This window comes from Cavia porcellus, unplaced genomic scaffold, assembly GCF_034190915.1.
Source record: "Cavia porcellus strain 051 isolate PalLab524CR breed Dunkin Hartley unplaced genomic scaffold, mCavPor4.1 scaffold_8, whole genome shotgun sequence".
Taxonomy (NCBI): Eukaryota; Metazoa; Chordata; class Mammalia; order Rodentia; family Caviidae; genus Cavia; species Cavia porcellus.
The window spans coordinates 93,731,485-93,755,963 of NW_026947491.1; the positions used below are offsets into that span (position 1 = coordinate 93,731,485).

General features: G+C 45.8%; 1 protein-coding gene across 1 annotated transcript in view; it reads right to left on the reverse strand.

Annotated features, from left to right (window-relative positions):
- Cry1 (cryptochrome circadian regulator 1) overlaps positions 1-24,383 on the reverse strand; it is a 57,930-nt gene extending 33,547 nt beyond the window's left edge. Inside the window, exon 1 of the mRNA XM_013142888.3 lies at positions 23,922-24,383. Within this exon, the coding sequence (XP_012998342.1) occupies positions 23,922-24,079 (158 nt within the window). The 5' untranslated portion in view covers positions 24,080-24,383. The remainder of the gene's footprint in view (positions 1-23,921) is intronic.
- Between the last annotated feature and the right edge of the window lie 96 nt (positions 24,384-24,479).

The following is a 24,479-nucleotide window of genomic DNA, read 5'->3' on the forward strand; positions in this document are numbered from 1 at the left end:
TCCTTAAAAATGTATTAACTTATTACGTTACAAATTAACACAACAAGCCCAACTTTAATAATGAAAACTTATCAGACTCTTAGTAACAGAACGGCTTGTCCTCCCAGGCACACACACTGTGGGGGAGACAGGCACCTCCTGCTGCCGGCCAGACCTCCAGGACACAACAAATGCACCCAGGTACTTCTGCCACCCTGACGAAGCCTAAGGAGCCAGCCTGCAGGCAAAGGCCCTGTTCTGCACTCCTGTGCCTTTGCTAGGAGACTCACTTCCCTACCGATCCCGATTTAATCAATTTTACTGGAGCAACTACACTGTAATCTTACTGGTTTTGTCCCATCGCATGCCCACCTTGGACCCATGTGGTTTTGCTCTATAAAAATCCCTAGAGAAGGGTCCTCAGCAACCCACTCGGGAGCCCGAAGTCTCTTAGACAGAAGCTTTGTTTCTCTCAATAAATATATTCTATTAACCTCTATTGTTCTGAAAATTCATTCTTTGATTTTAGAGAACACAAACTCTGTACCAGACATCCAGCAGGTAGGGAGTTTCTTTCCCCAAATCACTATTAGAGGTTAATTTTTTTTCAATTTAAAACTTAACCATCATTTCTTTGATACCTACTATTCTAGGATATAATATTAATATACATGGTATGTTTCATTTTATGTAAGCTTTTATTCATTGTAAGTTAAAATATCCACTTTTTGTATTTTCATTCTTTCCCAATTAGAGAACACAATTTTAGGAACAAAACTATGGCAGTTTAAGATTTTGGATTATAAAGAATCAAGAGATGAACTGGGAGGTTCAATTAGTAGTTAAGAGAAAAACAGGCCAGGGAACAGACTTAAAGTTGTTTTGGAAGGGGATCCGACAGATTTGACGTCAGAGTGGCCAGAGCAGGGAGAAGAGCAGAGCCTTCCGAAAGGGGCCGAAGTTCCAGCTTTGAGCGAGGGGAAGTGGCATTAGGCAGAGAATAATTTTGCTGTTAAATGTGCTCAGTTGAGACACTGATTACCTGACAAATAGGTACAAATGATTAACACTCATGAGAAGTATGGATTTCTTATCTATGAGTGTTCTTTGGCTTTCCTGTCTCACTACTTACGCTAAGATTGGGTCAAGTTTTCCAGCACTGCAGCAGAGACTGAAAAGAAAGCCAACAGTCTAGAAGGCGCGCATGTGGGTCAGAGGGTAATCACAGCTACTGACAGCCCTAACCAGCGAGGTCACAGGTCTTAAGCAGGGCTCCTCACAGCGCTCCCTCCCTCCCTGGAAGACAAAGGGCTGCATAGCAACCGTGAGCCCCACCCTGACCCCTCGTTTGGTGGATTCGGAGTGCAGCCCGGAGGCCTTCGCTGTTGTTTTGTTAAGGTCCCTTGTTGGACTGACTTAAGGACAGGCTGAGATAGCCCAGCCAAAGCCACACACCAGGACCAAAGACAAAGCGTGGGGTGCTGGAACGCCCTCAGGAAACAGCATTATCACCTGGCTGTGGAATCAGTAAGGAAAGATGCAAAGCACTGAGCTTTGCAAAGACCTGGAAAGGGAAGCTGAGGCGGACGGGCCGGGCCCGCTAGAGCGCTGGCGCTGGGGCCCTTTAAAACCACCATGGCATTTTTGAGACCAATTTGACTAAAGATACTAAAATTTCTCACATTAAGCTGACATATACTAACTTTATATATTTATGGGGTACAGTGTAATATTACATGTAAACACTGTGGAATGATTCACATCAGGCTCATTAACATCTAGACATCATTTCAAATATTCATCATTTATTAATGATAAAAACTTCAAAATCTTCTATTACTCTGAAATATACACTAACTAGTCCCTATCCTGTGCAGATCACCAGTTTATCCTTCTTATCTAAATAGACTTTGCACCCTTTGACCAACGTCTCCCTTCCCCCATTTACCTTCCCTCTCTCAAAACCACTGTTCTACAAAACAATTGCAAGTTCAGTATTTTTTAGATTCCGCATGTAAGTGTAGTCACACGGGCTTTGCCTCTGTACCTGGCTTATTTGACTTTGCGGAATGATCTCTAGGTTGATCTATGTTGCCACAAGTGACAGAATTTCCTGCTTTCTAAAGGCTGAATAGCATTCCACTGTCACACACGACACATTTTATGTTATGCCTTACTAAGCATCAAACTCAGGGCTTCACACCACAGGCAAGGACTCTCGCTGAGCTACACTCAGCCCTATGTGACACACTTTTAAAGTCCATTTATCCACTGATGGTCACTCTGATTATTTGCGAAGATATTAAAATTTAAAATGTGTATACTCTACGGCGGACAGCGTGTGTGCCCATTTAAAAGTTATTTCCTGTTTACTTGCTGAAAAAATCCTCAGACTGTCTGGAGTTGAGATTGATTCCTTGATCCCAGAGAAAGCTGACTGCCGTGGCCTTTGGTTCCCAGGGAGAATGTGAGGTCCAAAGGGCAGGGCGGGCTGGGGTGGGGAGGATGCCCAAGGCTTTTCCTCTCAGATGAGATCCTGACCAGTGAGGAAAAAGCTCCGCCTTACACCAACCAGTCTTTTTGTGAATGGTGCTGAAGATGTGGTATTTAAAGTGTCCACAGTCATAAGGGAAAATTCAAGACTATACCAACCTCCCTTATTTCAAAGAGTCCTATTTTTATAACATAAAATCTGTGAAATCCTGATGCATTTGACATATGATCCATTTGCCAGAATCTTAAATTCAATGAAATACTGTCCAAACAATACCAACTGAGATAGCACATAAACTCTGGCTGCTGATCTGAACAACGTAACTATAGAAAAAAAATAGTAACAGACAGCACAATGCAAAATGTGCGTGTTTTCTTACAGTCCATTTCCCCTGCTTTTATAACAAAATACTTGCAGCCGGGTACTTCAGAAGAGTTTTCAGGAAAACAGCACAGCACTGTGGTCCCAGCCAGGTTCCCAGGCTGCTTCCCAAAGCAGAGCAGCAGAAAGGAGCCAGTGGCACTCAGAACAGGCAAAGGTGGGTGCAGGGGCTCACAGTGCCGCTCCGAGCGCCTCCTCCAGACCCAGCGCACCCCATCATGCTGGCCAGAGTCCAGGCAGGTTACTGTCCGCACGCCCCAGCCCCGAAAGTCCTGCCGCCTCTTAATGGAGTTTAGGGGGTCTTCCATGTAGAGTATCATGTGATCTGCAAACAATGATAATTCTTCTTCTTTTCCTATCTTTACCCCTTTTATTTTTCTCTCTTGCCTAATTGCCCTGGCTAGTACTTCCAGTACTATATTAAATAGGAGTGGTGATAAAGGACATTCTTGTCTTGTGCCTGATTTTAAAGTAAAGGCTTTCAATTTTTGGCCATTTAGTATGATGCTGGCTGTTGGTTTGTCATAAATGGCCTTTATTATATTGAGGTAAAGACCATCTATTCCAATTTCCTGTAAAGTTCTTATCATGAATGAATGTTGGACCTTATCAAAGGCTTTTTCTGCATCTATAGAAATGATCATGTGATTCTTACTTTTGGCTTTATTGATATGGTGGATTACATTTATTGATTTACGTATGTTGAACCATCCTTGCATTCCTGGGATGAATCCCACTTGGTCATGATGTATAATCTTCTTGATGATTTGCTGCATCCTATTTGCCAATATTTTATTGAGGATTTTTGCATCTATGTTCATTAGGGAGATCGGTCTATAGTTCTCTTTTTTAGTTTACAATGCTTAAGTTTTATTGGTCTTGTTCTCTACTGTTTTGTTCAACTTTATAATATCTAATGAGATAGACAATTCTTTTTAAGGAAACAAGAGACATTGTTGATAACTATTGTTGATTACCTTGTATTCTGTTTTTACATCATGTGCTATGTCTATCCTTGGTTTTGACTGACAGCTTTGTTTTGCCATATTTGACTTTATTCTCTCCCCCCCAAAAAAGTAATAAGAACTAAGGAGTAATAAAACCCAAAGTGTGTAAATTTTGTTGTAAAAAAAGAGAAGGAAAAAAAGTGCTCTAAAAGATACAACAGCAAGTGTGTTTAGGGGTGTTAAATAGCTGACCATATTAATGTTTTTGGTTGGATCATTGAACACAACTGTTTGCAGTCTCACTGTTTGAATGTCCACTTTGTATGCTTTGATACTGTGACTTGAGCAACTATCTCTAAGATGATAATGTGCAATCTATTAACTGGTGATTTCTTACTGTTTTTTTTTTTTTTTTTTTTGTAGTTCTGTATTACTTGTACCCTTACACCGCTTTGTTTTGTTTTGTTTTTTTCTCTTTTTCCTTTTAAATAAAATTTAAAAAAAAAAAGTCCTGCCGCCTCCACGCCACCCTGCCGAGGACGAGGCAGGAGCCTTACAAGACAAGTTACCCAAAGCACAGCAGCTGGCGCGTGCCTACCGTGGGAAGGAGGGTGAAAGGGAAGCAGGGAGGGGAGAAGGCGGGAAGGAAGGAAGGACTGACCGAGGCAGGAGAGCAGTCAGTCAGGAAGGGAGAGAGAAGGGGAAGAGTAAACGCGCCACCCACAGCCCGGGCCAGCGCGGCTCCCAAAGGCCCAGGCCGGCAGAGCCCAGTGTCACACAAGTAGCCACAGCCCGCGAACCGCGGCCTGCTCCTGCCTAAGATACCACTTGGAAGGAAGGACGAGGGCCAGCACCACAAGAGGACAGCTCTCCGAAGGGTCTGCAGAGTGAAGAACACAAAAGGCTACTACGCTTCACTTCAAACACAAAAGGCAACTGTATTTCCTTTGTATAAAATTCTAAAAGGGTAAGATTATACAGACAAAAAACAAAGCAAACTAGAGTGACAGAGGATCACTGGGTAAGAAGGGGAAAAAGGCTTTCGGGGAAATGAGTTTTCAACGTTATCTGTCTCTAACAAAAACGGCAGTTCAGAATTCCATGTGGTCTGACAATCATTTCTGTAGTAGAAACAATGGTACCCAACTGGTACAGTGAAGGGAGGGAGGGAAAGAAAGGAACAGTAAAGGGAAGGTGTACAGTGAACGGTGGAACCGTTCACATAACACACCACAGGCAGATGTGTTGGGCGCACAGAATGGCTACCGCAGTGTCAAATGTTGCCTGGAGCTTTCTCTGGCTAATGGGGTTACTTCCTTGCACCTTTGGACTTTAAATATTTTATAATAGGCACAATTATTAATGAAACCAAGAAAATGTTTTAAAAGGATGTTAAAGTTGGAATTCATCATAAATATATATGCAACAAATACCAGTACATGCAACTATATTAAACAAACATTAATGGACATGAAAAATCAACTAAGTACTAATACAACTGTATTGGGAGAATCTCAATATCACATTGTCACAAAAAGACACATCGACTGCACCAAAAAAATCAACAATGAAATACTAGAACTAAATCAAAGTCTTGAACAAAAGGACTTAGTAGATGTTTACAGAGTGCTCCACCCCACAACATCAGAATACACATTCTTCTCAGCTGTACATGGGATGTTCTCCAAACTAGACCACAAAGAACACAGTCAAGTAAATGCAAAAACCGAAACTATCCTATGCACATGTTCAGACCATAGTGCAATGAAATTGGAACTCAATGGCAAAAGAAACCACCAGAACTTCATAAACACATGGAAATTGAGTAGCATCGTCCTGAACAATCAGTGGGTCACTGATGCAGTTAAAGAAGTCAGACAGTTTCTACAGCTCAATGATCACGACAATGCAACACACCAGAACTTAAGGGACACAACGAAAGCAGTCCTAAGAGGGAAATTTATAGAAGCAAGTACCTCTATCAGAAAAACAGAGCAACTCAAGTAAACAACTTAATGTTGAACCTCCTCTAACTTCTAGAAAAAGAGCAGGCTAAGTCAAAAGCTCATACACGAGAGGAAATTATAAAGATCAGAGCAGAAATTAATGCACTGGAAACTAACAAAATAATACAAAGAATCAATGAATCCAAGAGTTGGTTCTTCAAAAGATCAAATAAAATTGCAAACCCTTAGTGAACTTTATTAAAAATAAACAAATGAATCAAATATATACACCCTGCAGAAATCCAGTAGATCATCTATACCTATCTTGAGAACTTGTATCCTAATAAGATGGAAAATGAAGAAATGGGCAGTTTTCTAAACACACATGAATTGCCAAAACTGAATCAAGAAGCCATAAAATTCTAAATAACCTGGTATCAGTCAATGAATCTGAAGATGCAATTTAAACCCTACCAATACAGAAAACTCTGGCCAGGGCAGAGTCAGTGCTGAAATCTGTAAGAAATGTATAGAAGACCTAACAGCACTGCTTCTCAAACTGGTCAGCACTGCTCAAACTGGAAGGGAGGCAACACTTCCAAATTCATCCCAATCCAAAAATGGGCAGCTGAGATGAATGTACACTTATCAGATGAAAAAATACACACAGCAATAGATGAAAAAATGTTCAACATCACTGGTCCTTTGAGAGATGCAAATTAAAACAACACTGAGATTCCACCTTACCCCAGACAGAATGGCCAATCTCAAGAAACCAACCAATAACAGATGGTGGAGCTGGGACAAAAGGAACCTTCTGTTGATGGGGGTGTAGACTGGTACAGCCACTGTGGAAATCAGTAGATATCCTTCAAGACTAGGACTGGCAGTCCCATTTGACCCAGGTATTCCCCTTCTGTGTATCTTCCCAGAATTAAAAACATCATACCACAGCAATGTATGTACACCCATGTTTACAGCAGTCTGATTTGTAATAGCTAGATCTTGGAAACAACCTAAATGTCCATCAACTGAAGAGTGATAATATGGTTAAAAAAAAAAAAGATGTGGTATTTTTATATAACAGATATACTACTCAGCCATAAAAAGGATAAACTGGAGTCTTTTATAGGTAAATGGATGCAACTAGAGACTATACTCACCTCACAAAGTGAAATAAATCAGACATGCCTGTGTAAACACTGTTTGGTCTCCCTAGTGTAAGAAGTTGAAAGGAATAATATGTGCATATATGTGTATGTGTGTGTGTGTGTGATAGTTAGGATCCTTACACTACTAATTTCTTAGTTCATCAAAAAGGTTTCTGCTAATAGTGTTTGGACAATTGAATACCTATATCAGGTACCTTCAGTAGCTAATTTAACAATAATATGCAGTGTAGTAACCATTGTCACTCTCCTATTATCTTGTTTTGAAATTGCTTTGTATTTATTATTATTATTATTTTTATTTTTTGGGTACCGGGGATCAAACTCATGACTGCGCACTTGCAAAGCAGGTGCTTAGGCCGCTGAGCTAAATCCCCAGCCATTTTGTATTTTTTAAACATAAAGTTTTAAAAATAAATAAATAAAGCTGGAATTCATACATTCCTCCACCTTCAACCACAGGGTAGGAACCAATCTAGGGTTACCAGAGCTTTCAGCTGTTAAAAAAAAAAGCTAATACAAATACTCAAGATCTCTTGAGTTTCAAGAACTGGAAATTAAATTATTTAACGTTGTATGGAGGAAGCAAATATACCTGATTAAAATTTTTTGTTACTCAATTACTTATTCATATGAAAAAGAAAAAAAAGGGACCTGAAATCTAGGCAATACAGAAACAACCATCTCTGGACAATTTCTGGAACTCAAGAAAGGCATATATCATCTAAAGGTGGTATCTGAATGCATGCAGTTAAAAAATGTATAGTTAATTATAAATAATTATAACCAACGTGGTTATAAAAGTTTAATGTAATTGTTCAAAAATTCTATAAGGGGTGGGGGAAAGGAAGGAAAACGGGGAGATAGATATAATCAAAATATACTGCATGCACACTTGAAGGGTCCATAATGAAACTCAATATTTTGTAAAATTAATATACATTAATAAAATATACAGAAAAAGGTTTCTAAAAATAAATATGGTAAACTAATAATAAAGAACCAAAATTTAAAGACGGGAGAGAGAAAACGTTAATGCATTTAACTTATCAGAGATAAGCTCACATATAATATTTAATTCTTAACTGTTAATAAGATAAAATTAATTTCAAATATTTTGAAAACATTTTAATTGGACAGGGACAAGCCCAGTGGTAGAGTACCTGCTTAGACATGCAAGACCTGGACTCAATCTCCACAATACAAAAAACAGTATTTTTAAATAACCACTGTTCAAATAAAACAACATAAAACTCACATGTGCCAAAGGAAATAAAAAGGAAAAATTAAAAAGAAATTTAGAAAAAAACAAGAAAAATAATAAAGCAAATAAGGTGAAAATAAAATCATAAGATTAGTAATAACGATAAATGTGAATGGATTATACTCTGCTATTAAGAGTTAAAAACTCAAAGCAAGTTAAAAATTTGCAGGTATACAATATGCTATTTATGAGATAAACAAAATAAAAATAAAAGCTAAACTAAATGAGACAAAGCAGAGAAAGTATGTGTTGTAGTTTTAACGTTTTTCAAAAGCAAAAGTATGCAAATGAATAAGCAATAGTGTACGAAGCAGTCTGCAAACTATGGCTCACAGGATGAATGTGACCCGCGGGCTGCTCTCGTAAGCCCCCACAAAATTTGTTTGTTTTGTCATTCTGGGGACTGAACCCAGGGCATTAGCACTGAGCTAGAACTTTAAAGCAATGTACTTTGAGACAGGGTCTTGTTAAGTCATTAAACTGCCCAGACTGGGCTCCAACTCAACACCTTCCCAGAACACCACGATCACCGGCATGTGTCCCCACGTTCAGTAAGCTTTATACTTTAAAGAGTTGTATAGAAAGATTATCAAACAGAGATCCTACATGTGGCTCATAAAGCTGAAAACACCTGCTGTCTAACCTTTAGGAAAAGTTGCTATCTTAGTCTGTTGTGTGTGGGGCTAACAGAACATCTGAGCCTAGAAAACTCCTAACAAACATAAACTTATTTGGCTCACAGTTCTGCAGACTAGAAAGTTCAAGGCCACGGCTTGTACCTTCTTGCCGCAGCATCCCATAGCAGGGGTGGCAGGCAGGGAGCACACAAAAGGAAGGGCAGGCCAGTTCCTCCTTTCACCAAAACCTACTCCTGAGACCACCACGAGTCCAGCGAGTGTCTTCACCTGGTCAACAGCACAGACTCCACATGGACAAAAGGAGACTTCCTAAAGCTTGTGACTCACTGGAGTAACTGACCTTTCTCTGTATGTTAAGGAAATCAGACTTTATACAGTGGTACCTTGGCTCAGAACTTAACCTGATCTATGATTTTGCAAAGGATAGTCATATTTGTGTTTGTGTGGGAAAGATGGTCATGGTCATGCTTATCACCCAATGCAGAGTTTGCAAACAAAAATCAAATTTTGGAGCTGAGTGTGGTGCACACCCCTAATCGCAGCACTCAAGAGGCTGAGGCAGGAGGATTTCTGTCAGCATGAGGCCAGCCCAGGATATAGTGAGTTCAAAACTAGCCTGACCTACGTAAGGAGACCCTGTCTCTATATAAACTTTGCCAAATGCTTCTGTCTGCAAACCAAACTGCTTGCAAACAAATGTTTGTGAACGGAGGTGCCACTGCACCGCCCTGCCTTCCTTAGCGTGTTGCCATTAGCATGCTGACACTGGCATAAACTACTTTGGTATGATGATCTAGTTGAAATTACCCATCTTTTCTTTTTGGCTTTGGGGCTGTATCTTGGAAAACCTTTTAAAATTCCTCAGTTTTCTTCTGGCTTTATTGTTTATTAATCCGAGACACTTGAAAAAACTCTCCCCTCTCCTGCCTCACTAGAAAGCTTTGAACTGCACTGTGTTGAAGCCTGGAAAGAACAGTCTCGGCTGAGCCCCAGGATTCAGCACATCCCCATCCTGCATTACTGGAGAATGAGACGCCACCCCTTTCTTTCTGTTTGAAGTCAAGTTACATCCGGGCTGGCCTACCTCTTCCTCAGTCCTCACTCAGGCTTTGTCCTCCTGTTCCATTTTCTACCCGGTTGTTTGTGCGTGGCAGGGAGCTCAGCAAGGAGCGGCCCACAGCCAGTCCAGCTCACGGCCTACTCTGTAATCAGAGTCTGCTGAAACACACAGGCCAGTATGTTGACACTGCAATGGAGACTCGGGTAGTTGAAGCAGAGATCGGATGGCCTCAAAGTCTAAATATTTATCATCTGGCCATTTACGTTAAAAGTCTGCCAATCTTTGGTACACAGGAAAGCTGTTTGTAATCTCTGAAGTAAAATTCACATGCTACAAAACTAATCACTGAAAGTATGTAATTTAGCGGCATCTCATGGTGTTATCTGACAGCCTCAACAGATCAGGTCTCCTGCACCAAGTGAGCGGTCACTCCCCACTTCTCTCCCTATCGTGGGCCACTACTAGTGTGTTTTCTGTTATGGATTCACCTGCTCTGGACTCACCTGTAAGTGGAATCGTGTAATACATAACCTCTGCTGTCTGCCTTCTCTTAGCATGCTTTAGAAATCCATCCATGTTATATTGCTGTATGTCACTCTTTGGTTGCTGAGTAATATTTCACTGAATGGGGATACACCTTTTTTTGGTCATTTTGAGACAGGGTCTCGCTATGCAGATCAGGCTGGCCTTGAGCTCACTTTGACTGGTCTTAAACTTGCACTGGTCCTCCTGGTCGGTCTCTGAGTGCTGGGATTACATGTGTGCACCACCACACCTGACGTGCTCTCACCACTGGTGATTCTGAATGGAACTGCTAGGGACATGTGTGCACTAGTGCTTGTTTCAATGCCTGCTTCACTTGTTTTAGAAGTCTAGGAGAAGTACTGCTGGGTCATAAAGTGTTGTAGTCAGGGTTTTCAAGAGAATAGATTTAAGGGCCTGGATGCCACAGCAATGTCCTGCACGAGTCCAGCTGAAGACCTAGAGCCCACCACAACCTTTCATGCAAATCTGTCATCATGGATCTGTGCTGGAAAGGCCCAAAGGTCAGTGGTGGAAGCTAGAGAGTCTGTGCCAGGAGGATGAAGGTTCTGTGCCAGCAGCCTGAGGGATCTTCACTGGAGCCAGGAAGTGATGCTCAAGGTCAGGACCACAGATCTCCTGAAGAGAAATGCAGCCATCCTCCGTGACAACGAGAACCCAAGCTCCTCCAACGAGAACAGCCGAGTTCATATCGGAAAAATCAGCATGACAAGTTTTCCAGGAGGATCAACAGCACCATCTTCCCTTCCAGTTCTGTTGTTATGCTGTTGACAGCAGTCCTCAGGTGGCCTTCCACACCCAGCTCCATGCTGACTCAGGTCAGCTGGGCGTCACATGCTGACCATTAGACAATCCGTCACACGTGGTCATTTTAGTTTGACCTTTTCAGAGAACTACCAAACTTCTCCACACAGCTGCACTATTTTGTGACAGTCCCGATTTCTCTACTTGGTATTTTCCTTTTTTCAAAAATGTGTAATAGTGGGTATGAGGGGGTATCATAGTCTAGTGGGTATGAAGGTATTATATTGTGGCTTTGTTTTGCATCTCCCTGATAACTAAGGACACTGAGCATATTTTCATGTGTTTGTGATCATTACTATATTTACATTTTAATAGGTATTTACTTTAAAATTCCTAAAAACAAAAAGACAACATCAGCAGAAAAATGGTTAAGACTATTAAAATACCATTTGTATTAGTTATTTTTTCTTGTTGCTGAGACAAAATACCTGACCCATTAAGTTTAAGGGGAAAAGGTTTATTTAGCTCAGTTTGCAGAGGGTTCAGTCCATAATCGGCTGGCTCCAAGGCAGGGTGGCATGGCAGAGGGCATCTTTGAAGAAAACAGTGCACGACAAGCAGGTGAGAGCAAAAGCAGGCAGGGCCCTGAACAGCGCCCTCCGCCCCTCTCCACTCTGTCTAGGCTCCTGGGATAGGGTGGTGCCCAACCAATCGGTGGACTGATCTCGAAATCACCCATCCTTACTCCCAGCATCACACACTCTAGATGCAGCCAGCTCTGAAAATGCCCCATCTAAGACTACATGACGCTCTGATGGGACATCTACACACAATTCATAACACCATTCATTTACACAAGAAAAAAAATAACTCCAAAGCCTATATATTTCAGAAGAAGTATTTGAATCTATTGGTAACTGGCAAAGTACAAATTAAAAGTTACTCTCTACTTGGCAAGCTAATAAAATTCAGCAAATCAGATCATTTAAAAATGTTGACCTGCAAAGACAGGAGAACACTGATGCCCTGCTAATGGGAATCTAGACAGCCCTGCCGCTCCTAGTTAAACCTCCGTGATAGTTCAGATCCTGAGCGTCCCCAAAGGCCCATGTGTGGAAGGCCTGGTCCCAGGGGTGCTACTGGGAGGTGCTGTGGAGCTGCAGGAGGCAGGGGACCTTAGGAGTGGTCATCAGGTCATTCGGGGCCCTCCCCTAAAGGGGGTGTGGGACCCTGGCCTCTTCCTCTGCTTCCTGGTCCGTGACGTGGACAGTACGCTCTGCCACACACTCCCCCCAGGACGAGGCACCTCTTCCGGGGCTGCTCTGTGCTCCAGCAGTTCCAGGCACTTGCACATGTGTTCTAAAGAACAAAACAGTCATGTTCAAGGATGTTCAATTCAACATACGTGATGGTGTCAGGAAACCAGAACTCAGCAAGTACTCGTCACTAAAATGAGGAAGTAAATTTCCCACAGTTTTGCAGCTGTTAGAAGCAGAGGATTAGAAGAACCAATGTGAACGGTCGTAAAACTTCAGCGCTTATGGCGAAAACAGAGTATGATATACAACATTATGTCCATTAAAAACAAACACACAAAATAGTTTTACCTTGGATGGACATATACTTATGAAGTAACATACAAAACAGTAGATGCTGCTGTGGCTTGGATCTGCAGTGTCCCCAAGGCCCGTGTGTTAGGCTCAGCACCATCCTGAAGCGAAGGTGGTGGAGACATAGAAAGGAATTCAGCTCCCTGCAGGCATGTCCTTGAAGGGGACCGTGGGATCTCGGCCTCTCTCCCTGTCACTTCCTGCTATCCCACCACTGCTCCCCAGCACCCACATCACAGTCCTAAATCCATGGACCGCCTGGTCCCAGTCTGAGCCTCTGCCTCTCACAGACTGGGGCCCAAATAAACCTTTCTCTTTATAAGCTGATCACCTCAGGTGTTTGTTACAGTGACAGGAAGCTGACAAACAAGTTTAAACAACAAAATGCATTTTATATAGCAAACAATATATTTGCTTATGGGAAAAAATTCAGATAGGTATAAGGAAGACCAAAGAAAGAAAAAAACAGGCCTCACACAAACGCACGGAGAATCAGTGTTCCGTACACTACGGCTAAGAAGCGCCCTCTCCAGCCGCATCACTGAGCTCTCCCAGACACCCTCCCATCACCTAAAATAGCAATGCTTCTGCCTCCTCTCCCGTCGTGCACCTCTTACGCTGCATCAGGTTGGTGCCTGCGGCCCAGGGATGGCAGCAGCGACAGCAGCCAGCATCTTACCGTGTTCTAGACGCCACAGAGCCCCTCATGTTTCCACCGGGGAGGGTGCTGGCTGCTGAGCCGCCTCACACAAACACAGGTACGTCTGATTCTGGCTGAGCACTGGTTTTGACTAAGAACTGTCTCTCCTTTATCCCAGCCATGTGCTCACACCGTTTCTGTGTGAGTATCTAGCTCTTCATGACTGCTCAACACCCAGTGCCTACCAGCTAGAGCCTCTGCACCCCTACCCAAATTTCAAAATCCCAAACTGACACTGGGTGGGTCAGATATTGACACGCAGCCCAATGAACCCTCTTTTAAAGAGGAATAAAGAGGGCTGGGGATACAGTTCAGGGGCAGAAGCACCTGCCTGGCCAAGTGCAAGGTCCTGAGTTCAATTCACGATACAATAAATAAATAAACCACAGAGGAAAAAATAGGTCACAGACTTCAAAGCCACTAAAATGGAAGCTAAATTCATCTCCCTGGAAGGGTTTTGGTTTATATGGGCGGTCTGATGTCCAGCTAGACAGACGCATCCCATCCCCACGGCCCAAATTTCCTTCTGGGTGAATTCTAGCAAACCTTTATGTGATACAGTTATCATGTTCCATGTTATATACATTGGTGAAGAACATAAAAATGAGAGAAAGTTAGCAATTCACTTACCAGGTTAATATGGTCCCATCATCGACACCTAACAAAATCAGCTCCCGAGGGAAACCTTGTGTGAATTAGTCACACCTTTGGGCAGAGACGCGTAAAGGCTGGCACTCCTGGAGGCCTCTTCCTCTCTCTTGGCTCCCAGCTTCCGCCCATGCTCCCCAGGGTGTCACCTCACCAGGCAGCACAGGCAGATCAACACCCCAGATCACCAGGGCCAGCCTCACGGACCAGAGCTCTGAGCCACAGCGAGTCCTTCTCTCTCTGTGCCAGGTGCTCCAGCACCTGGTACAGTAGTAATGGAAGGCAGACACAGATGTCGAAGTGTGTATGTAACAAGCACACACAGTCACACATATTCACACACAAAAGCACACATCCAACCTGTTCCGCAGGCTTCTTAGAGAAGGAAACACTTCAGAGCATTAGCACTCCACAATGATGGCATTTCTCGACAGAAATAATTCACACCTGAAATCTGCAAAGTCTAGAAAAAAGACCTCAAAATAGACAAAAGTTTAATGCATAGTTAAGATAACATTTCAGTAGGGAAACTAATCCATAAATAATACTGGAACAGCCAGGAGTGGCGGTGCATGCCTGTAATGCCAGCACTCAGGAGGCAGGGGCAGGCAAACTGCTGTGAGTGCCAGGCCAGCCTGGGCTACCAAGCGAGCTCAAAGCCAGCCTGAACTGCATAGTGAAATCCTATCTCAAGAAAAAGAGACAAAATCAATCAACTAACCAATAAATAAACAGTACTGGAATAAGCGAGCATCATTTTGGGGGAAATGCTCACCATCTGGAGAAAAAGAAGATAGGGCTCAATCAGCATAAAAAAAAGAACAAAGATTTTTATATGCAATTGAAAACCTAAACGCTTCAGAACACACAGATAAGATTTATACCATTTTGGGAAAAGCTCTAAGTTTACCACTAATGACTCAAACAATAAAACTCTGAAGATGAAAAAGTTTAACACGTGTCTTTTTTTGAGACAGTCTTGCTGTGTTGCCCAGGCTGAGCCTGACTCCTGCCTCAGCCTCCTGAGGTGGTGGGACCACACGCGTGCCACCGTGACCGCCTCACACAGGTATTTCTTTAAGTGAAAACCACCACTTGTTTCTGCTTTCCCCAAATCCTTTTTTCAGTATGCTCATTCATTTCCCTAATTTTCACTAACATCTCTCAAAATATTATTTCCAATTAAATATATACCTGGTCCCAATTTCTCTTCCTAGCCTATGGCAAAACTGAGTAAGAACAAAACATTAGTAAGAATGTAATTTGATTCTGTTGCTGCCATTGAGAGGGTAAAGCCAGAATAAGAGAAAAACGGCAAAGTGCGGACAGCCGGGAGACTCTCCTTTGAAAACGGTGTTTCATCTCCAGGAAACCCTAGCGCTCAGGCTGACTCCACTCCCTGCTGCGACCTCAGCCTCTCCCACAGGCCCAGCTCTGCCCGCAGCACTGGTGACCAACTCTCAGCAGCACCAGCTGCAAAGAACGCGCAGCCAAACCAGGTAAGAACACCTGAGAGTGAGTTTTTAAGTGCAGGAACTTAACACTTATGGTGCTGCCTCTTAGAGCACTAGGAGTCACTTCAGTCTCAGCATCACGGAAGTCGTTCGGTTCTGGAGCTAGGACCTTGGCAGTGACATCACTGTCAGTGCCATGATTAGCCGGTGCCCTCCGTGCCATCGACACACTGCAGCGGCCAGCCTCCCCGAGGGCCAAGGCCAACTTCAGTTTGAGAAAAATTAAAAACGAAAATGGGTGAGTGCTTATTTCTTTTTTTAGCACCAAGAATTGGAAGAAGGGACCTGGGCATGGCAAGGTATGCAAGGCTCTGTCATGGAGCTACAGCCCCAGCTCTTGTTAAACTTTATTTCTGAGCCAGCATCGAAGTCGCTCAAGCCAGACTCTCACTTGACCCTCTGCCTCAGCCTGTGAGGTAGCCAGGGCTCCAGGTGTGTCTCCAGCAGCCTGCTGCCTTCTCCCACTCCTGTTCTGCCCGCTGCCATTCCAGGCACGCCAGGAATCTGCGCAGTTTACAAGTCTGTGTGTGTATGCCAGCCGAACAGCTGACTGTGACCATGTAATTTAGTTAAGTTATATAAAAAGGGCCTAAGTAAAGTTATTTCATTGGAGACTAAATGAAATGTCCCCAATAAGAAGTGTATCACTAAAAATGTTTAATCAATTAGCTGCAGGGAGACAGCCATCAGAGATGGAAAGGAAATGCACTGGAGGAATTCTATGTTCTGGTTCGCTTCACAAGGGCCTTCGGACATAAAGCAAGAGATGGGCAACACTACAACTACGGATGTAAGTTATGCACAAAAGCCAGCTTGAAACTCCACCAACCAAATCAGCAGAGTGACCTCTCCACATGTTCCATCCACAAGGCCACTGAAAACCCACCCTGTGCAAGGGCCGCCTTGAATGCTCTACATTCCTGAGACTTACTGAGTAACCCGAAGGGTTTTACCCCACAGGCGTGTCTGTCAGTATTTACCATGTAAGAAACGAAAGCTGAAAAACTGTAAGACACAATGCACTAACCACACAGCAAGGATGCCCTCCTGATGTGCGCAGCTCATGGAAACTTAACTGCATGCAGGTGAGAGAGCAACAGTCAGAAGTCAGACAGCGTCTTAGCGCTGCTGGGAAGGCAGTCTGCCTTCTCAAGCACCCGAGTCTCAGGGCCCCATAAAGGCTCGGGACCATCTACTGAGACCCCCTGTCACAGGAACAGAACACAAAAGACACGTATCAACTCCTGTCAGGGAATACAGAGAAAAGAGTAAGACGATAAGGAAGTGAGTCAACAGCCGTGTAATTCTGGGTGTGGAGAAATGCTGTAAAAACAAAACATGTATACAGAGAGAAGCGGAGAGGAGAGGGAGGGAGCAGGGCTGCCCAGGAAGGGACACTGAAAGACTCAGCCAGCTAAGCCTGAGGGAAACCGCTCCATCATGGGGAGGGAGGAAAGGACGCCTCCAGGGGAACCTGAGCGCATGAACGAGCCCATCGAGGGCCCCTTAATATCACCTTCGCTCCACAGGGACAAGACAGGGAAAGCAGGCACAAACACAGCACTGAGGAAGCTACTACACTAGTCCTAAGACACCCTGGGGGCCTGACCAGGACGGCAGCAGGACAGGTGACATTTGGATATGAGGCTTAAGTTGAAGGCAAATTCGTAACAACTGCTGGTCGACTAGGTACCAAGTTTGAGGGTAAAAAAATCCAGAAGGATGGCTTTAGTTTTCTGTAGAGCAACTAGGTGATTATTGTCACTTACCGTGATGTAGAGACACCATGAGATGGAGGGAGACGGGGACAAAAGCAAGCTTAGATGTTTATTTGGAATCACATAAAAATACTGCACATGTGAATCCGGAATGCCAAACTCTGTGTGTGTGCGTGTGTGTGTGGTGCCGGGATGAGCCGCAGGAAATCAGCTGGGGTCACCCCAGAAGCAAGCGTGGATAGAGAGGTAAGCAGGACACTAGACTGCAATCAACCTCACACCGGAGACTGTGCAACACACATTCTTATCGGTGGGGTTTTTATGACCATCTTTTAAAATAATGAACTGAAGGCTCCGGTGGCATCAGGCAAGAAAGGGGTTTGGGTCTGGGGTTACTGCATTTAACCTCCCCCTCCCCAGGACACTGACTCACCAACTCCCCTCATCAGGAAGCACTCTGGCCCCATCTCACATTCCCCTTGCCCCACCCCAACACACATGAGCGTGCACACGCTCACCTCCGCAGCACACACCAGTTCCCTTTATATCTCCCTGGAATTGCTTTTCTTCCACGTGTCTGTGATTGTCTTTGCACACTTCTAGCAAAGAACGCTCTATAACACAATTTGATACCCAGTTATCTTTGAGCGCTGTGAAAGCTTCCTTGTGTGTCGGAACCGTGACTTTCAAGTGTGTGTGTGGGAGCCAGGGATCAAACCCAGGACCGGGCTTGAGTCCAGCCTGCACCGCAGCCCAGCCCTGACCTTCATCTCTGTGCCCTGTGTGTATCACTGCCCGGTACAGCGCGGGCAGGTGACACATTCGTCACTAAGCATTTCCTGAATTAATGGAACAGAAATGATTTATTGAAGGTCAGTCCTCCTGCTCACCAGGAAAGCAAGGATTAGCACCTAGGTCTCAGGACAGTCAGACATCCTACAAGTGCATGGTTTTATGCTCAAAGAACCCCAAACACAGGACTCAACTGATCTTACACTCATGTTCTACTGATCAGCCTGTGAATGTCTCCACCGTAAGCATGGCAGCCTGCCCAATATGCCGGCTGCAGCCTGCCCAGGACCTTTGCCTCCAGCTCCTGCCTTCCTGCTTCCACGAAACACTCCTACATTCCCACTTTCAGCCGCCCTCCACCCCCCCCCACCTGGCAGCACCCACAGGCTGCTTCTACCCTTATTCCTACACTGAGGGGCCCTCTCCAAGTTCACCAGAGCCTTACACGTAAGTGTAAAAATGGTAAGAAACTCATAAAACTACAGACTTTTGCTCAGACTTCTGAACAGACTTCTTTTGCTCCGACGTTTGTTTTCTGTTGCTATATGCTTTTTTTGTTTGTTTCGTTTCAAACTGCCAGGAACTGCTGTATGTAGCACCGGAGGCCTGCCTGTCTGGGGAGTCAAGGCAGGAGGAGTGAAGCGCTGAGCCCTCCCTGAGCCGCACACTGTCACACCCAGATTCTCTCAGATTCTTCAGCTCCACCTGCTGATACACGCCTTCTGCTGAAGCCTCTCAGATGAAAGAAACCCAGCAGCAAAGAGCACCAGGGCCCCCTGCCTCCTCCTCCAGCACTCATGGCTCTGCACACCCGCCTCCTGTGCACACCGGCCTCCTGCGCACACCCGCCTCCTGTGCACACCGGCCTCCTGTGCACACCGGCCTCCTTGCACACCGGCCTCCTGTGCACACCCACCTCCTGCGCACACCCGCCTCCTGCGCACACCGGCCTCCTGCGCACACCCGCCTCCTGCGCACACCCGCCTCCTGTGCACACCGGCCTCCTGTGCACACCGGCCTCCTTGCACACCCGCCTCCTGCGCACACCCGCCTCCTGCGCACACCCGCCTCCTGCGCACACCCGCCTCCTGCGCACACCGGCTCCTGCGCACACTCGCCTCCTGCGCACACCCGCCTCCTGTGCACACCGGCCTCCTGCGCACACCCGCCTCCTGCGCACACCGGCCTCCTGCGCACACCCGCCTCCTGTGCACACTGGCCTCCTGCGCACATCCGCCTCCTCTGCATACCCGCCTCCTGTGCACACCGGCCTCCTGTGCACACCGGCCTCCTGTGCACACCGGCCTCCTGTGCACACCCGCCTCCTCTGCACACCGGCCTCCTGTGCACACCCGCCTCCTCTGCACACCGGCCTCCTGTGCACACCCGCCTCCTCTGCACACCCGCCTCCTGTGCACACCGGCCTCCTCTGCACACCGGCCTCCTGCGCACACCTGCCTCCTCTGCACGCTGAGTCCTGTCCCATGCCTCTCCTTACACGGCTCCTTCCCTCGGCTTGCAGTTCCTCCCCTTCTTTCCTTTGCTAAGTGCTACCTCAAACTTTAAGCCTTGGTTCAAATGCCTCTGTGGAAAAAACTACCCAAAATAGGAGAAAAACAAATAAAAGAGGCCATACTGTATCAGGATTTAAGCCTCTGCTATGGCTTTTTGAACTTTAACCTAAGGGAGGAAAACATGTCACTGATGGATTTTAAAGCATAAATTATACACTCAGATTTTTTATTTTAAATTATCACTGTGGTTGCTGGGTAGAAAATGAATTAGAAGACAAGAGAGAGAGTGAATTGTAGACTACTCAAGCAATTTAAGCAAAAAGAATTGGTGACATCAGCAAACAACCAACAGGGACAGCAGAAAGCATTTCTGTAATTGTTTTTTTCCCCCTAAGTAAATCTCTCTCCCAATTGTCAACTCCCTGAAGGCAAAGAAATGATCTGTTGACTATCCTTCATCCCACAGAAATTAGCAAAGTGACTGACGCACACGTTGCAGGAATTCAAATATTTGTCGAATACATGGATATGTAATTAACATTTAATCTGTTACATTGAGGAGAAAGGATTATATGAAGACACACCTGCTGTGGTCTCAATGTTGGGACCTCTACAGATTCCTCTGTTAGAACCTAATCATCCACCTGACGATGCCAAGAGATTGGTGTCCCGACAAACGGGACCTGAGTTCATCCTCCTACCAGGTAAGGGCGCACAGCTCCATCCATGAAGCAGAAGGCCCCTGCTGGACATGAAGTCTGTGGCGCCTTGACCTTGGACTTCCCAGCTCCCAGAACTGGCGGAAGTAAATGCTAGTATTTATAACTCCTACAAGGTATTCTGTTTCAGCAGCCTAAACCAAGATAATACCAATATCCGCAATGAATGCATTAAATACTAAGACAGCATGTGAAAAGCAATACCGAAAAACTGGTATAGGAGTTTAGATGACTTAATCGAGCCCAGAAAATAAAGAAATCTATTACAGAAAAGGTGTCTTTAGGGACAGGTCTGGAAGAGGTAGGTTTTTTTGTGTGTTTGTTTCAGTGCTGGGAATTGAGCCCAGAGGTTCAAATATGCTGGGCAAGCACTCTTATCCATGAGCTACATCCCTAAACCATTTTCAGTGTTTATTTTGAGACACAGTCTCACTAAGTTGCCCACGCTGGCCTTGAACTTAAGACCTTCCTGCCTCAGCCTCTCAAGTAGTTAGAATTAGAGGCATGCACCACCATGGCCAGCTAGAATTTTTTCAAGTGTATAATTTTATAGACTATCACAGAGGTTTGCAATCATTACTTTCCAGAACCTTTTCATCACTTAAAAACAATAAAACAAAAAACCCGTGCCACCTCCCACTCTAAACACGAGGTACCCTCGGTCTGCATGGCCTCTGTCTGCCCACTGCAAACACTGTGTGTGCACCGAATCACGTGCACATGGAGCTTGGGGACTGCGCTCCCAGGTGCACTCGGACATGTCCAGCACAGCCTATACTTCACGCCCTGTCATGGCCAAATCACAGCCTATGACGGGCACTGAGCACATTTTAATCCGTTAATCAGTTGATGAACATGTGGTTGTTTCTGCCTTTTGACTGTTATGAGTAATATTTCTATGAACACTGTTGCACATTTTTGTATTAAAACTTTTTTAGCATAATTTCTGTAAGAAATATGGATTTTCATAAAGCTAAATTTATTCAAATTAAAGTACTGTCCTTTATCCTGAGACAATGTCCTTAAAGTGGAATTGTGTTAAAACACCCTTTCAAAAAGGAAATGACCATATGAAATGGTTGTTTTGTTAATGTGCTGGTTTGGTAAAATGATACTTAAAATGTATTTTTCTCTTAACTCCAAAAATCTAAAAGAGCATTGTTTAAAGGAAATACAAGATACCGCTAAGGAAAACCAGGAGGATTTCCCCCTGGAGTTGAGGTTACACATATAACCAGGAGGGGAGATTCCAGACTGAAAGGCAGACTCTGGACACCAGGCTGAGGAGTTTGGGTAACATCTTACCAAGGCAATGAGCACATTAATCAATTTGTTTAAATATAAAATTATTGACTGAAAGAAAGCAGTGGGCTAAGATAAGAAAAGCTGAATTTGGTGCTGTGAGTCTTGGTCAATTCAAACAGGCTTCCCACTGATGTTCCCAAAGCCAACACAGACAAGACTGAGAGCTCTCAGGGCAAGACCAGCACTTCCCGCGCAGCCTCTCTCTCCGCACGCTCCTCCTCAACACACTCTAACTTGGCTTCTAAGTTATTAGCGGTTATTAGCAGCTCCTCTGCAGAGTCTGACATGAGTTCTTCCACCGCTGCACAATTGTGAGACACTAAGAGTACTCAAGGCTCAAGCCTCAAACTGTCTCTTTAAAACTGTACTTTTTTGTGATAGTGGGGATTAAACCAAGAAAGTGTTGAGCTGTATCTCTATCCTGTTTTACTTTTTTACTTTGAGACGGGGTCTGGAAAAGTTACCCAGCCTGGCCTTGAACTTTCACAGGCGTGTCCACCAGACCCAGTTCACCCTCACTTTCTTAATCTTCTGCAGTCTCATGGGTCCTCTTGGAATGCAGCTCCACATGGGGTGGGATTTTTGGCTATTCGTTTATCCCTTACACCTAAAACAGTGCCTGGCATGTGGTGGATGCTTGCCAAATATTTGTTCAGTACATGGATGGATGAATAAATGGCTGCATATATTATCCATAAACTGTAACCCTCCAACTTATACTCCCTGCCTGGATCTGTGTCCTGAGCTCCAGCCAGGTCCAACTGCCTATTTGCTATCGCTACTGAGATGTGCAGAAAATATTTCAAACTTTCAACAAAGTGCAAACCAGAATGCCAAGCACCCTTCCAAATGCTTCGATTTCTTACCAAAGTGTGGCCTCATTCTAGCACCTCAGGTCAACAGCTGAAATCATTCCTAACGCCTTTTCTTTCTCTGACACCACACATCCAATCTACCAACCAATCCTGTGTGTCCTGCTTCAGCCTCCGCTTCTCACTGGCTCCCCGCAGTCCTTCACCTGGACGAAGGCAGTGGCCTGTTTCCTCTTCCACTCCCCAATTCAGGTGGTTCTCAAACCACAACCAGAGAGATTTTTTCAAACTGAAGTGAGGTCACGTCATCTTTCTGTTCATAATCCTGCAATTATACCTACTGCATTCCCAGTAAAAGCCCAAGTCTTGACGATCGCTATGAAGCTCTCTTGGGTCTGGCCCGATCGCCACTGGGACCTCAGGCCTCCCACTTTCCGTTTTCCACTTGGGGTGCTCTGCCCATCTCGGCTCGCTCCGCTGTTCCTTCCAAAGGTCAGGCCAGCTTCCACTGCAGGGCCTGTCCCCTTTCCATCCCCATACCCCGAATGTTTCGCTTCATCCTTCTCCTTCTGTCCGCAGGCACCTCCTCCGTGACTCTCACCTTGATCATCACACTTAAAGTCCACCCCCAGCCTCGTTTTCCTCGGCCTTACTTTCTCCACAGCACTCTCCACTGCCTAAAACACTAAACACATTACTTCCTGGAACATCCGCTTGCACGCGGACACGGCTTTTACTCTGTTCCTTCACTGCTACGTTCACGACACGAAATCGCTGCCTGACACGTAGGAAGCGCTGAGTAATCCAGCCCTCCGACAAACGCGTTCATCTCCACCGGGAGCCTAACCATCCTCCAGCCGGGTTTCTCCAGAGCAGCAGCATACAGCGTCTCTAGTATTTCTCCCAGCGCTGATACCTAGAAGGATCCTACTTTGCCTAGAAAGAAAAAACGGTGCTTTGTCGGGTCGACCACAAGGAGGAGTGCGGAGGAAGAGCTGAGAAAAGAGGAAACCAGCCGCGGCCGCTTCCCCTGCTCTGCCTACCCTCACCTCCAGGGGGAAGAAAACGGCTCTGGAACTCGCTGTACTAAATGAATGATTTCTTTTTATACTATCAAGTATGAGACACACAGAATCGTAAATGTTACAGCCACAACCCTTTCAAGGGCCGCAAAGGGGCGAAAGGACTCCGTCCCCGGGCCAGTAAGGTGCGGGGGAGGTCTTCTTCCTCTAACTCTACCACTAGATGCCCAGCAAACTGAGGAACGCGCTCAGACAGGCACTAAGTTGCCGCGAAGGCCGAGGCGCTCCGGTACCAACTCTCTCCGCCGGGGAGCCACGAGGTCGACTGTGGCCCCGATCCAGGGCCTATGACCCCGAACCGGCCCCCACGCCTCCGACCCTCCCGGGCGGCTGGACACTCACCGCCACCTGTTGATGCCCACGTTGGAGGAGCCGGCGAACCAGGGGTCAAGGATGTAGACGCAGCGGATGGTGTCGGCGCCCCGGATACACTCCTTCAGCGCGGGGTTGTCGTGGAGCCGCAGCCCCTTGCGGAACCAGTGCACGGCGTTCACCCCCATGCCAGGCGCCGCCGTCCGCCGCCCACTGCCCTCGAGTCAGGGGCTCGGGGCCCGGCGCATGCCCGCTGCGGGGGGGCCGAGGCAAGGGCAGCCGAGCCGGGTGGCCCGGGCTCGAACCCAGGTCCGCGCGCGCCGCCCTCAGGAGCCCGCGCCCGTCGCGCCCGCCCGCGGGACACGCATAACTCCACGGCCCGGGGCTCCGGCGGGCACCGACAGCACGGGGACGCGCGTGCCCAAGACCTTGCCGCCGCGTCCGCCCGAGGGGAGTCGCCGGACGCGGGCACAGAGACGGGACTGCCAGGCGGGGGTCGGCGGCGGGACGGAGCGCGGCGGGCACGGAGCGCGGCGGGGACGGTCCCGAGGCCGCCCGGGTGACTCCGCCGCCGCCGCGTCAGCGCCG